We start from the raw sequence: 15,958 nt of genomic DNA, 5'->3' as shown, positions 1-15,958 counted from the left end.
CTGTATTCGACACCTCACATGACCTATTTTCGAGTTTCACCTATTCCCATTAGCCCCTTCATTTACCGTTTACCCCCGCCCCCTTTAATTATCACCACGCAATTTACTGACCCCATATACCCCGTATTCGATACCGAAGATGACATAAATATGAATTCCAATTACTCCCATTAGCCCCCCCCACATTATCATGAGCCTCCGCCCCCTCTAATTATCACCACGCAATTTACTGACCCCATTAACCCCCTACTCGACACCCCTTATATGACCTATTTCCGAATTCAAAAATCTAGACCTTCTTCCTCTTCTTGAGGCCTTATAACGGAGCTATGCACAGTAACCACTGAATTGCGGAGCAAGGTCTTCTTCCTCTTCTTCTTTTGACCCATCCCACAACACCCAATCTTATGAATTGCTGTTTTCTTACTCTAACCTAACGCGTGAAATCGAGATGAAATTTATCGCTTAGTTTTAAGTATGAACTTTGAAATGGGCACCTACCCCATGCAGAAACGTCCGCCGAATCGAATGGTACTTTCAGAATTTCTTTCAGATGAACGATAATGGAGTTATTGCTATTTTACGATGTATTTATTAGGCTAATTTTACAAAAAAAAAAAAAAATGAAGCCATTTCCGTATTCCACGTACTCCCATTAGCCCCCCACATTACGATCAACCTCATCCCCCTTTAATTATCACCACGCAAATTAGTGACCCGATTTATTCCCTATTCGACACCTGACATGACCTATTTTAGAATTCCACCTATTCCCATTAGCCCCCCACCATTACTTTTCACCGCCGCCCTCTTTAATTATCACCACGCAATTTACTGACCCCATTTACTTCCTATTTGACACCGAACATGACCTAATTACCAATTCCACCTACTCTAAATAGCCACCCCCTTACCCTAAAACCCGCCACCTCTGATTATCACCACGCAATTTACTGACCCCATTTACCCAGCATTCGACACCTCACATGACCTATTTTCGAGTTTCACCTACTCCCATTAGCCCCCCCCCCCATTACCGTTAACCCCCGCCCCCTTTAATTATCACCAAGCAATATACTGACCCCATTTACTTCTTATTCGATACCGAACATGACCTAATTACGAATTCCACCTTCTCCCATAAGCACCCTCCACATTATTATGAGCCCCCATCCCCTCTAATTATCACCACGCAATTTACTGACCCCATTAACCCCCTACTCGACACCCAATATGACCTATTTCCGAATTTTAGCATCTAGATCTTCTTCCTCCTCTTGAGTCCTTAAAACGGAGCTATGCACGGTAACCACTGCATCGCGGAACAAGATTTTCTTCCTCTTCTTCTTTTGACCCATCAAACAACACCCAATCTTATGTTGTTTTCTTACTCTAACCTAACTCGTGAAATCGAGTTAGGCTAGGCTAAGGGAACAGCAATCCATAAGTATGGGTGTTGTGTCGACGTGTATGGAAAATGTGATATTTCTCGCTTAGTTTTTACTCTGAACTTTTGAGAGAGTACCTAATTGATGCAGAAAACTCCCACGAATCGAAGGGTACAGTCAGAATTGTTCTAAGGTAAAAACTAACGGATATATTTGCATATAACTATCAGGATTGTTCGGGGATTTTTTTGATTTACAGAAAAAAACCGCTTTTATTCCTTTTTCTATTTCCCAGAGGCATTTCATCTTATGTTCAAAAGGAAGAGGAGGCCGTTCAATGAAATCAACGCCCCAGGCAAAATTAACATTGTAAGGGGGTATGGTCCCCTTTACGAAAAACAAGAAAAGATGAATTTTATCGCTTAGTTTTTAGTATGTACCTTGAAATGGGCACCTACCCCATGCAGAAACGTCCGCCGAATCGAATGGTACTTTCAGAATTGGCTTATGATGAACGGTAATTTAGTTATTTTCATTTTACGATTTATATTATCAGGCTATTTTTATAAAAATAAAATAAAATGAAGCCATTTCCGTATTCCACCTACTCCCATTAGCCCCCCTAATTACCATCAACCTCATCCCCCTTTAATTATCACCACGCAAATTATTGCCCCTATTTATTCCCTATTCGACACCCGACATGACCTATTCTCGAGTTCCACCTATTCCCATTAGCCCCCTACCATTATTTTTCACCCCCGCCCCCTTTAATTATCACCATGCAGTTTGCTGACCCCATTTACTCCCTATTCGACACCGAATATGACCTAATTACGAATTCCACCTACTCCCAATAGCCCCCTCCCTTACCCTAACCCCCCGCCCCCTCTGATTATCACCACGCAATTTACTGACCCCATTTACCAAGTATTCGACACCTCACATGACCTAGTTTCGAGTTTCACCTACTCCCATTAGCCCCCCTCTCTATTACCGTTAACCTCCGCACCCTTTAATTATCACCACGCAATTTACTGACCCCATTTACCCCGTATTCGATACCGAACATGACCTAATTACGAATTTCACCTTCTCCCATTAGCCCCCTCCACATTATTATGAACCCCCATCCCCTCTAATTATCACCACGGAATTTACTGACCCCATTAACCCCCTACTCGACACCCCATATGACCTATTTCCGAATTTTAGCATCTAGATCTTCTTCCTCCTCTTGAGTCCTTAAAACTGAGCTATGCACGGTAAGCACTGCATCGCGGAACAAGGTCTTCTTCCTCTTCTTCTTTTGACCCATCACACAACACCCAATCTTATGAATTGCTGTTTTCTTATTCTAACCTAACTCGTGAAATCGGGTTAGACTAGGCTAAGGGAACAACAATCCGTAAGTATGGGTGTTGTGTCGACGTGTATGGAAACTGTGATATTTCTAGCTTTGTTTTTACTCTGAACTTTGCAAAGGGTACCTAATCGATGCAGAAAACTGCAACGAATCGAATGGTACACTCAGAATTGCTCTAAGATAAAAACTAACGGATATATTTGCATATAACTATCGGGAATGTTCGGGAATTTTTTATATTTACAGAAAAAAACCGCTTTTATTCCTTTTTCTATTTCCCAGAGGCATTTCATCTTATGTAGAAAAGGAAGAGGAGGCCGTTCATGGCCTGAAATCAACGCCCCAGGCAAAATTGACATTGTTAGGGGGTATGGTCCCCTTTGCGAAAAACAAGAGAAGATGAATTTTATCGCTTAGTTTTTAGTATGAACTTTGAAATGGGCACCTACCCCATGCAGAAACGTTCGCCGAATCGAATGGTACTTTTAGAACTGCTTTACGATGAACGCTAATGGATTTATATTCATTTTACGATGTATATTATTAGGCTATTTATAAAAAATAAAAAAAAAGCCATTTCCGTATTCCACCTACTCCCATTAGCCCGCCCCATTACCATCAACCTTATCCGCCTTTAATTATCACCACGCAAATTACTGAACCGATTTATTCCCTATTCGACACCTGATAATAGATATAGATAATAGGCTAGGTTAGGTCATCGGTCAAAGAAACCTCTTCACAAGCACACAGACTTATGTACGAGATCACAAACACTCACATTGACCCACGCACGTACCTAGCCTACACAGCGCAAACAGCCAACGTACTGAGTAACACACACATTTTATACACCAAAAGATCACACTACCACTGACGCATACAAGCAGTAGTGTGACATTAGAAGAACAAAGGATATCTCCAAATTTAAGAAAGAACTAAAAACATTTCTGTTCTCTGATGGTTTGACATGGAAACATTGACAATTAACATGGCATATAAGTTGTGATCAATATTGAGAATTTAATGAATTAAATATGTGGGTCCTGCATAGCACTTCGGCGGAAGTGGGACTAGATAAATAAGAAACACAAGTAACAAGTAACAAGTAACTTTCCACGCACCATACACCACTGGAACAGCCTCCCTCTACAGACTGCGGTACAATAGACTCATTCAGAAAAGCAATACACACTCACTTGTCACCACAACACACCAACACTAACAATTACACTTCCTTCACTTCCCTCCCCTGCACACTCGGCTCCCCGGTCCCCCAAACAGCCAACACAAATATGCGTTTCATGCAACTGACAGCTGCCCGCCGCATTATAATATAGATCCAGAATCAGTCCTCAAAGCTAACTGGCAATGATGTGTGTTTGAGTGTGTGTTGGGTGTTATTCTAGAGTAATTCAGTGCGTTGGGTGTGATTCCGGAGCAATTCAGTGTGTGTTGGGTGTGATTGTTGAGTAATTCGGTGTGTTGGGTGTGATTCTGGAGGAATTCAAAGTGTTGGGTGTGATTCTGGAGCAATTCAGTGAGTGCTGGGTGTGATTCTGGAGTAATTTGGTGACCTGATTGAACTCTTTTTTAAGCTTTGGGAATAGGTTATGTGCGGCACCCCAGAGCCAAAACAATGACTTGAGGCACTCATTCATTAATGAAGACTAATGAAACGTGTAATAAGTCCTGCGATGGTCAAATAGTAGCTTCAAAATAAGGTCAAACTCTCACAGTCCAGTGGCGCCCTCAGACCGGGCATGGCGCCGCAGATTACAGGTGTGGCACTGCCCTGGCACTGCGTGGGGCAGCACTGTGATGAGCCTGACCACCTCAAGCCCTGCAGGAGGCCATGGAGGGAGCTTTGGGGCGGGCTGAGGGGCCGAGGCGGGCTGGCGGTCTTGCTCTTGCTCTTGCTGTACAAAGGCCTGGCTGGGGAGAAATCCCGAGCCACCTGTGACATCAAGATCAATATCAAGATCAAGCCTTCGTATCGGCACAACCTGTAATAAATAAAACAACACAAGCAGTATCCATTACAAATCTTCCAATTCCCTATTTCTTGCACACCACATCTTTGCCAGAAAACTCTTCATGGCTTCTAACATTCTCTCTCTCTCTATGTGTGTGTGTGTGTGTGTGTGTGTGTGTGTGTGACTGACTGACTTTCTTAACGGATGGACTGACTGTCACTGACTGGCTGACTGAATAACTGACTGACTGAATGCACTGATATCCTCAAAAGTGCTGTCTTACGAGGGTGGACTTATAACTATTCCTGCGCGTGAGCTCATCTTGGGGGTCAGGGGTCAAGCTGTACTTAGCCAGGTTGTCCCTACATGAAAACTACACACATCAACCTTGACGTGGAATATATTATAAACTTGAATTCAATGCATGGATATGTAAAGGTCATAATAAATTACTTTTTGAACATAACGACATCTGTTTTCACTTTATAACACCTGTAGTAGTATATAGTAGTAGTAGTAGTACGTAGTAGTAGTAGTTGATTTACAGAAAAAATCGCTTTTATTCCTTTTTCTATTTCCCAGAGGTATTTCATCTTATACAGAAAAGGATGAGGAAGCCGTTCATGGCCTGAAAGCAACGCACCGGGCAAAATTAGCGGTGTTTGGGGGTATGGTCCTCTTTGCAAAAAACGAGAAAATTTGAATTTTATCGCTTAGTTTTTAGTATGAACTTTGAAATGAGTACCTACCCCATGCATAAACGTCCACCGATTCAAATGGTACTTTTAGAATTGCTTTACGAAGAACGGTAATGGATTTATTGTCATTTTACGATGTATTTTATTAGGCTAATTTTATATAAAAAAATAAAATGAAGCCATTTCCGTATTCCACCTTCTCCCATTAGCTCCCCTTATTACCATCAACCTCATCCCCCTTTAATTATCACCACGCAAATTACTGACCCTATTTATTCCTTATTCGACACCTGACATGACCTTTTCTCGAATTCCACCTATTCCCATTAGCCCCCCCTATTACTTTTCACCCCCGCCCCTTTTAATTACCACCACGCAATTTACTGACTCCATTTGCTCCCTATTCGACACCGAACATGTGAACAGTGATGTTATATACCTGGTCTTTCAGAAAGCCTTCGATAAGGTACCGCACGAGCGACTCCTTAAGAAACTGCACTCGGCGGGCATCGGAGCCAATCTGATCGCGTGGATAAGAGATTGGCTCACCGACAGAAAACAACGAGTACTACTCAACGGACAGCCTTCCGATTGGCTTCCAGTCACTAGTGGAGTGCCTCAAGGGTCAGTGCTGGGACCCATCCTCTTTATCATATATATCAATGACCTAGAATCAGGACTGAAATCCACAATATCGAAATTGCAGATGACACCAAGGTGGGTGGAGATGCCCTCACAAAGACCGACTGCGAAATCATTCAGAAAGACCTCAATCACATTATCGAATGGTCGGAAAAATGGCAAATGTCTTTTAATGTTGACAAATGCAAAGTCATGCACATTGGGTCCCAAAATAGTAACCATACATACATCATGAATGGGAGACCTCTGCAAGCGATGCAGGAGGAAAAGGATCTTGGAGTCACTATCAGCAGTGACCTGAAACACGCGAATCACTGTAAAAAAGCACACAACAAGGCCAACATTATGCTCGGGTTCATAGCGAGGAACTTCGAGTGTAAAACACCAGACGTGATGCTATCCCTGTCTAATTCCATGGTAAGACCGCACCTCGAGTATGCAGTGCAGTTCTGGTCTCCCAATTACAGATAGGACATTGCTCTACTGGAAAGGATTCAACGACGCGCCACAAAGATGATTCCAACCTTCAGGGCTCAACCGTACGAGGAACGACTCAAACGACTCAATCTCTTTACATTGGAGAAAAGACGACTACGAGGGGATATGATTCAAGTCTTCAAGTATCTAAAAAAGTTCAATAACGTCGATTACTCCAAATTCTTTGAACTGCAAACCAACTCAAGAACTAGAAATAACGGTTTACCCATTCAGTCGAGTCGATGTAACACAGACATTGGAAGGAGTTTCTTTTCAAATCGAGTCATCCGCCACTGGAACAATCTTCCCTCAGAAGTAGTGAATGCGAATACCATCAACTCCTTCAAATATAGAATCGACCGTCATTTCGCTGCGTCGGGAGTAAACTGAATAACGAGGGGCTTCCATCTGCTCCTCAATATCGAGGTGCTTTCATCTGCTCACCAAGCCTCAAGTGGCGATCGAGCAGATTAAATCACCCAAGCGGGCGACTCGTAATGAGCCAATAGGCTTTCTGTTGCCTGCATTTCCATGTTTCCATGTAATTACGAGTTCCACCTACTCCCAATAGCCCCCCCCCCTTATCCTAACTCCCGCCCCCTCTGATTATCACCACGCAATTTACTGACCCCATTTTACCAGTATTCGACATCTCACATGAACTATTTTCGAGTTTCACCTACTCCCATTAGCCCCCCCCCCCATTACCGTTAACCAACGCCCCCTCTGATTATCACGGCACAATTTACTGACCCCATTTACCCCTTATTCGATACCGAACACGAGCTAATTACGAATTCCACCTACTCACATTAGCCCCCCCCCCACATTATCATGAATCCCCGCCCCCTCTAATTATCACCACGTCATCTACTGACCTCATTAACCCCCTAATCGACATCCCATATGACATATTTTCGAATTCTAGCATCTAGATATTCTTCCTCTGCTTGAGGCCTTATAACGGAGCTATGCACAGTAACCACTGCTTCGCGGAGCAAGGTCTTCTTCCTCTTCTTCTTTTGACCCATCCCACAACACCCAATCTTATGAATTGCTGTCTTCTTACTCTAACCTAACTCGTGAAATCGAGTTAGGTTAAGGTAAGGGAACAGCAATTCATAAGGTTGGGTGGTGTGTCGACATATATGGGAAAAGTGATATTTCTCGCTTAGTTTTTACTCTGAACTTTGCAAAGCGTACGTAATCGATGCAAAGAACTCCGACGAATCAAATGGTACACTCAGAATTGCTTTTAGGGGAAAAGATGATTTTTTTCGCTTACTTTTTAGTATGAACTCTGAAATGGGCACGTACCCCATGCAGAAAGGTCCGCCGAATCGAACGGTACTTTCAGAATTGCTTTACGATGAACACTAATGGAGTTATTGTCATTTTACGATGTATTTGACTAGGCTATTTTTATATATAAAAAAAAAATTAAGTCATTTCCGTATTCCACCTATTCCCATTAGACCCCACCCATTACCATCAACCCCATCCCTCTTTAATTATCACCACGTAAATTACTGACCCGATTTAATCCCTATTCGACACCTGACATGACATAATTCATGTTTCACCTACTCCCATTAGTCCCCCCCAAATTACCGTTAACCCTCGCCCCCTTTAACTATCACCACGCAATTTACTGATCCCATTTACCCATTATTCGATACCGAACATGACCTAAATACGAATTCCAATTACTCCCATTAGCCCCCCCCACATTATCATGAGCCTCCACCCCCTTTAATTATCACCACGCAATTTACTGACCCCATAAACCCCCTACTCGACACCCCATATGACCTATTTCCGAATTCTAAAATCTAGACCTTCTTCTTCTTGAGGCCTTATAACGGAGCTATGCACAATAACCACTGCAAGGTCTTTTTCCTCTTTTTTTGACCCATCCCACAACACCCAATCTTATGAATTGCTGTTTTCTTACTCTAACCTAACTCGTGAAATCGAGTTAGGCTAGGCTAAGGGAGCAGCAACTCATAAGTATCGGGGGTTTGTCGACTTGTATGGAAAATGTGATATTTTTCGCTAAGTTTTTACCCTAATCGATGCAGAAAACTCCGACGAATCGAATGGAACGCTCAGAATTGCTCTAAGATTAAAACTAACGGGTATATTTGCATATAACTATCAGGAATATTCGGGGATTTTTTTGATTTACAGAAAAAAACCGCTTTTATTCCTGTTTTTATTTCCCAGAGGCATTACATCTTATGTAGAAAAAAAATGAGGAAGCCGTTCATGGCCTGAAATCAACGCCCTAGGCAAAATTAGCGGTGTTTGGGGGTATGGTCCCCTTTGCGAAAAACAAGAAAAGATGAATTTTATCGTTTAGTTTTTAGTATGAACCTTGAATTGGGCACCTACCCCATGCAGAAACGTCCGCCGAATCGAATGGTACTTTCAGAATTGCTTTACGATGAACGCTAATGAAGTTATTGTCATTTTACGATGTATTTTATTAGGCTATTTTTATTTAAAAAAATAAAATGAAGCCATTTCCGTATTCCACCTACTCCCATTACCATCAACCTCATCCCACCTTAATTATCACCACGCAAATTACTGACCCGATTTATTCCCTATTCGACACCTGAGATGACCTATTCTCGAATTACACCTATTTCCATTAGCCCCCCCCATTACTTTTCATCTCCACCCCTTTTAATTATCACCACGCAATTTACTGACCCCATTTACTCCCTATTCGACACCGAACATGAACTAATTACGAATTCCACCTACTCCCAATAGCCCCCTCCCCTTATCTTAACCCCCCGCCCCCTCTGATCATCACCCCACATTTTACTGACCCCATTTACCCAGTATTCGACACCTCACATGACCTATTTTTGAGTTTTATTTACTCCCATTAGCACCCCCAAATTACTGTTAACCCCCGCCGTCTTTAATTATCACCACTCAATTTACTGACACCATTTACCCTTTAATCGATACCGAGCATGACCTAATTACGAATTCCAATTACTCCCATTAGCCACCCCCACATTATCATGAACCCCCGCCCTATCTAATTATCACCACGCAGTTTACTGACCCCATTAACCCTCTACTCGACACCCCATATGACCTATTTCCGAATTGTAAAATCTAGACCTTCTTCCTCTTCTTGAGTCCTTATAACGGAGTTATGCACAGTAACCACTGCATTGCGGAGCAAGGTCTTCTTCCTCTTCTTCTTTTGATCCATCCCACAACACCCAATCTTATGAATTGCTGTTTTCTTACTCTAACCTAACTCGTGAAATCGAGTAAGGTTAGGTTAAGGTAACAGCAATTCATAAGTATGGGTGTGGTGTCGACGTATATGGAAAATGTGATATTTCTCGCTTAGTTTTTACTCTGAACTTTGCAAAGGGTACCTAACGACGAATCGAATGGTACACTCAGAATTGCTCTAAGATAAAAACTAACAAATATATTTGCATATATCTATCAGGAATGTTCGGGGATTTTTTTGATTTACAGAAAAAACCGCTTTTATTCCTTTTTCTATTTCCAAGAGGCATTTCATCTTATGTAGAAAAGGATGCGGAAGCCGATCATGGCCAAAAAATCAACACCCCAGGCAAAATTAACGGTGTTTGGGGGTATGGTCCCCTCTACGAAAAAGAAGAAAAGATGAATTTTATCGCTTAGTTTTTAGTATGAACTTTGAAATGGGCACCTACCCCATGCAGAACCGTCCGCCGAATCGAATGGTACTTTCAGAATTGCTTTACGATGAGCGCTAATGAAGTTATTGTCATTTTACGATGTATTTAATTAGGCTATTTAAAAAAAAAATTAAAGAAAATGAAGCCATTTCCTATTCGACACCTGACATGACCTATTTTCGAATTTAACCTATTCCCATTAGCCCCCCCCATTAATTATCAACCCCCCCCTTTAATTATCACCACGCAATTTACTGACCCCATTTACTCACTATTCGACACCGAACATGACCAAATTACGAATTCCACCTACTCACAACAGCTCCCCCCCCTTACCCTAACCCCCCGCCCTCTCTGATTATCACCAGGCAATGTACTGACCCCATTTACCCAGTATTCAACACCTCACATGACCTATTTTCGAGTTTCGCGTACTCCTATTAGCCCTCCCCATTATCGTTAACCCCCGCCCTCTTTAATTATTACCACGCAATTTACTGACCCCATTTGCCCCTTATTCGATACCGAACATGACCTAATTACGAATTCCACCTACTCCCACTAGCCCCCCCCCCGCATTATCATGTACTCCCGCCCCCTCTAATTATCGCCACGCAATTTACTGACCCCATTAACTCCCTCCTCGACAACCCATATGACCTATTTCCGAATTCTAGCATCTAGATCTTTTTTCTCTTCTTGAGGCCTTATAACGGAGCTATGCACAGTAACCACTGCATCGCGGAGCAAGGTCTTGTTCCTTTTCTTCTTTTGACCCATCCCACAACACCCAATCTTATGAATTGCTGTTTTCTTACTCTAACCTAACTCGTGAAATCGAGTTAGGTTAGACTAATGGAACAGCAATTCATAGGTATGGGTGATGTGTCGACGTGTATGGAAAAATGATTTTTCTCGCTTAGTTTTTACTCTGAACTTTGGAAAGCGTGTCTAATCAGTTCATGGCCTGAAATCAACGTCCCAGGCAAAATTAGCGGTGTTTGGGGGTATGGTCCCCTTTGCGAAAAGCAAGAAAAGATTAATTTTATCGCATAGTTTTTAGTATGAACTTTGAAATGGGCACCTACCCCATGAAGAAACGCCCGCCGAATCGAACGGTACTTTCAGAATTGCTTTATGATGAACGCTAATGGAGTTATTGTCATTTCACGATGTATTTTAATAGGCTATTTTTATATAAAAAAATGAAATGAAGCCATTTCCGTATTCCACCTACTGCCATTAGCCCCCCCCCCCATTACTTTTCACCACCGCCCACTTTAATTATCATCACGTAGTTTACTGACCCCATTTACTCACTATTCGACACCGAACATGACCTAATTACGAGTTCCACCTACTCCCAATAGCCCCCCCTTACCTTAACCCCCCGCCCCCTCTGATCATCACCACACAATTTACTGACCCCATTTACCCAGTATTCGAAAACTCACATGACCTATTTTTGAGTTTTACCTACTCCCATTAGCCCCCCCCAGTTACCGTTAACCCCGCCCCCTTTAATTATCACCACGCTATTTACTGACCCCATTTAACCCTTATTCGATACCGAACATGACCTAATTACGAATTCCAATTACTCCCATTAGCCCCGCCCACAATATCATGAACCCCCGCCCTATCTAATTATCACCACGCATTTTACTGACCCATTAACCCCCTACTCGACACCCCATATGACCCCTTTCCGAATTCTAGCATCTAGATCTTCTTACTCTTCTTGAGGCCTTATAACGGAGCTATGCACGTTAACCACTGCATCGCGGAGCAAGGTCTTCTTCCTCTTCTTCTTTTGACCCTTCCCTCAACACCCAGTCTGATGAATTGCTGTTTTCATACTCTAACCTAACTCGTGAGATCGAGTTAGGTTAGAGTAATGGAACAGCAATTCATAAGACGTATGGGTGTTTTGTCGACGTGTATGTAAAATGTGATATTTCTTGCTTAGTTTTTACTCTGAACTTTGCAAAGGGTACCTAATCGATGCATAAAACTCAGATGAATCAAATGGTACACTCAGAATTGCTCTAAGATAAAAACTAAAGGTTTTTTTTGCATATAACTATCAGGAATGTTCGGGGATTTTTTTGATTTACAAAAAAACCCCACTTTTATTCCTTTTTTTATTTCCCAGAGGCATTTCATCTTATGTAGAAAAGGATGAGGAAGCAGTTCATTGCCTAATATCAACGCCCCAGGCAAAATTAACGGTGTTTCGGGGTATGGTCCCCAATGCGAAAACAAGAAAAGATAAATTTTATCGCTTAGTTTTTAGTATGAACTTTGAAATGGGCACCTACCCCATGCAGAAACGTCCGCCGAATCGAATGGTACTTTGGGAATTGCTTTACGATGAACGCTAATGGAGTTAATGTCATTTTACGATGTATTTTATTAGGCTATTTAAAAAAAAAAAAATGAAGTCATTTCCGTATTCCACCTACTCCCATTAGCCCTCCTCCATTACCATCAACCTCATCCCCCTTTAATTATCACCACGCAAATTACTGTCCCGATTAATTCCCTATTCGATACCTGAGATGACCTATTCTCGAACTCCACCTATTCCCATTAGCCCCCCCCATTACTTTTTACCCCCGCCCCCCTTACTTATCACCACGCAATTTACTAACCCCATTTATTCCCTATTCGACACCGAACATGACCTAATTACGAATTCCACCTACTCCCAATAGCACCCCCTCCTTACCCTAGCCCCCCGCCCCCTCTGATTATCACCTCGCAATTTATTGACCCCCTTTAACTAGTATTCGACACCTCACATGACCTATTTTCGAGCTTCACTTACTCCTATTAGTCCTCCCCCAATTACCGTTAAATCCCGCCCCCTTTAATTATCTCCACGCAATTTACTAACCCCTTTTACCCCTTTTTCGATACCGAACATGCCCTAACTACGAATTTCAATTACTCCCATTAGCCCCCCACACATTATTATGAACCTCCGCCCCCTCTAATTATCACAACGCAATTTACTGACCCCATTAACCCTCTACTCGACACCCCATATGACGTATTTCCGAATTCTAAAATCTAGACCTTCTTCCTCTTCTTGAGGCCTTATAACGGAGCTATGCACAATAAACACTGCATTGCTGAGCAAGGTTTTCTTCTTTTTTTTCTTTTGACCCATCACAAAACACCCAATCTTATGAATTGCTGTTTTCTTACTCTAACCTAACTCGTGAAATAGAGCTAGGTTAGGGTAATGGAACAGCAATTCATAAGTATGGGTGTTGTGTCGACGTGTATGGAAAATGTGATATTTCTCGCTTAGTTTTTACTTTGAACTTTGCAAAGGGTACCTAATCGATGCAGAAAACCCCGACGAATCAAATGGTACACTCAGAATTGCTCTAAGATAAAAACTAACGGGTATACTTTCATACTTTCCACGCACCATACACCACTGGAACAGCCTCTGTCTACAGACTGCGGTACAATAGACTCATTCAGAAAACCAATACACACTCACTTGTCACCACAACACACCAACACTAACAATTACACTTCCTTCACTTTCCTCCCCTGCACACTCGGCTCCCCGGTCCCCCGAACAGCCAACACAAATATGCGTTTCATGCAACTGATAGCTGCCCGCCGCATTATCTAGAATCAGTCCACAAAGCTAACTGGCAATCATGTGTGTTTGAGTGTGTGTTGGGTGTGATTCTGGAGTAATTCAGTGTGTGTTGGGTGTGATTCAGGAGTAATTCAGTGTGTGTTGGGTGTGATTCTGGAGGAATTCAATGTGTTGGGTGTGATTCTGGAGGAATTCAATGTGTTGGGTGTGATTCTGGAGCAATTCAGTGTGTGTTGGGTATGATTCTGGAGTAATTCAGTGTGTTGGGTGTGATGCTGGAGCAATTCGGTGTGTTGGGTGTGATTCTGGAGTAATTTGGTTTCACTCGTGAAAGCCTGATTGACCTCCTTTTTAACCTTTGGGAATAGGTTATGTGCGGCACCCCAGAGCCAAAACAGACACTTCAGGCACTCATTCATTAATGAAGACTAATGAAACGTGTAATAATTCCTGCGATGGTCAAATAGTAGCTTCAAAATAAGGTCAAACACGAGGTCAACACTCACAGGCCAGCGGCGCCCTCAGACCGGGCATGGCGCCGCAGCTTACAGGTGTGGCACTGCCCTGGCACTGCGAGGGGCAGCACTGTGGGGAGCCTGACCACCTCAAGCCCTGCAGGAGGCCATGGAGGGAGCTTTGGGGCGGGCTGAGGTGCCGAGGCGGGCTGTCTGTCTTGCTCTTGCTCTTGCTGTACAGGTGACCCGTTGGAGAGTCAGGCCTTCGTATCGGCACAACCTGTAATAAACAAAACAACACAAGCAGTATCCATTACAAATCTTCCAATTCCCTATTTCTTGTACACCACATCTTTGCCAGAAAACTCTTCATGGCTTCTATAATTCTCTCTCTCTCTCTCTCTCTCTCTCTCTCTCTCTCTCTCTCTCTCTCTCTCTCTCTCTCTCTCTCTCTCTCTCTCTCTCTCTGTGTGTGTGTGTGTGTGTGTGTGTGTGTGTGTGTGTGTGTGTGTGTGTGTGTGTGTGTGTATGAGACTGACTGACTTTCTTAACGGATGGACTGACTGTCACTGACTGGCTGACTGAATAACTAACTGACTGAATGCACTGATATCCTCAAAAATGCTGTCTTGCGAGGGTAGACTTATAACTCTTCCTGAGCGTCAGCTCATCTTGGGGGTCAGGGGTCAAGGTGTACTTAGCCAGCTTGTCCCTACATGAAAACAACACACATCAACCTTGACCTCGAATATACTATAAACTTGAGGTCAATGCATTGATATGTAAAGGTCATAATAAACTACTTTTTGAACATAATGACATCTGTTTTCACTTTATAACACCTGTAGTAGTATATAGTAGTAGTAGTAGTACGTAGCAGTAGTAGTTGATTTACAGAAAAAAAACCGCTTTTATTCCTTTTTCTATTTCCTAGAGGCATTTCATCTTATGTAGAAAAGGATGAGGAAGCCGTTCGTGGCCTGAAAGCAACGGACCGGGCAAAATTAACGGTGTTTGGCGGTATGGTCCCCCTTGCAAAAAACACTAAAGAGTGAATTTTATGATATAGTCTGAAATTTGAAATGGGCACCTACCCCATGCAGAAACGTCCGCCGAATCGAACGGTGCTTTCAGAATTGCTTTACGATGAACGGTAATGGAGTTATTGTCATTTTACGATGTATTTTATTCGGCTATTTTTATATAAAAAAATAAAATGAAGTCATTTTCGTATTCCACCTACTCCCATTACGCCCATCCCCCCCCATTACCATCAACCTGATCCCCCTTTAAGTATCACCACGTAAATTACTGACTCGATTGATTCCCTCTTCGACACCTGACATGACCTCTTCTCGAATTCCACCTATTCCCATTAGCCCACCACATTACTTTTCATCCCCGCCCCCTTTAATTATCAGCACGTAATTTACTGACCCCATTTACTCCCTATTCGATAATGAACATGACCTAAATACGAATTCCACCGACTCCCAATAGCCCCCCCCCCTTACCCTAACCCCCCGCCGCCTCTGATCATCACCACACAATTTACTGAGCCGATATACCCCTTATTCGCCACCGAACCTGACTTGATTACGAATTCCACCTACTCGCATTACACCCC

General features: G+C 42.7%; 1 protein-coding gene across 5 annotated transcripts in view; it reads right to left on the bottom strand.

Annotated features, from left to right (window-relative positions):
• The window catches only part of LOC126991889 (uncharacterized), a 145,832-nt gene that overhangs the window by 113,201 nt on the left and 16,673 nt on the right, over nt 1–15,958 (bottom strand). For 3 of the 5 annotated variants that reach the window (XM_050850536.1, XM_050850537.1, XM_050850539.1), the window contains 2 exons: nt 14,383–14,611; nt 4,590–4,711 (listed from right to left, as the gene is read on the bottom strand). In XM_050850536.1, coding sequence (XP_050706493.1) covers nt 4,590–4,711; nt 14,383–14,611 — 351 coding nt within the window. The remainder of the gene's footprint in view (nt 1–4,589; nt 4,712–14,382; nt 14,612–15,958) is intronic. The other 2 variants (XM_050850538.1, XM_050850540.1) reach the window with 1 other exon arrangement.

The sequence above is a fragment of the Eriocheir sinensis genome, unplaced genomic scaffold (genome assembly GCF_024679095.1).
Source record: "Eriocheir sinensis breed Jianghai 21 unplaced genomic scaffold, ASM2467909v1 Scaffold357, whole genome shotgun sequence".
Classification (NCBI taxonomy): domain Eukaryota; kingdom Metazoa; phylum Arthropoda; class Malacostraca; order Decapoda; family Varunidae; genus Eriocheir; species Eriocheir sinensis.
The sequence above is the reverse complement of the archived record's forward strand: the minus strand, read 5'-3'. Positions and strand labels throughout refer to the sequence as shown.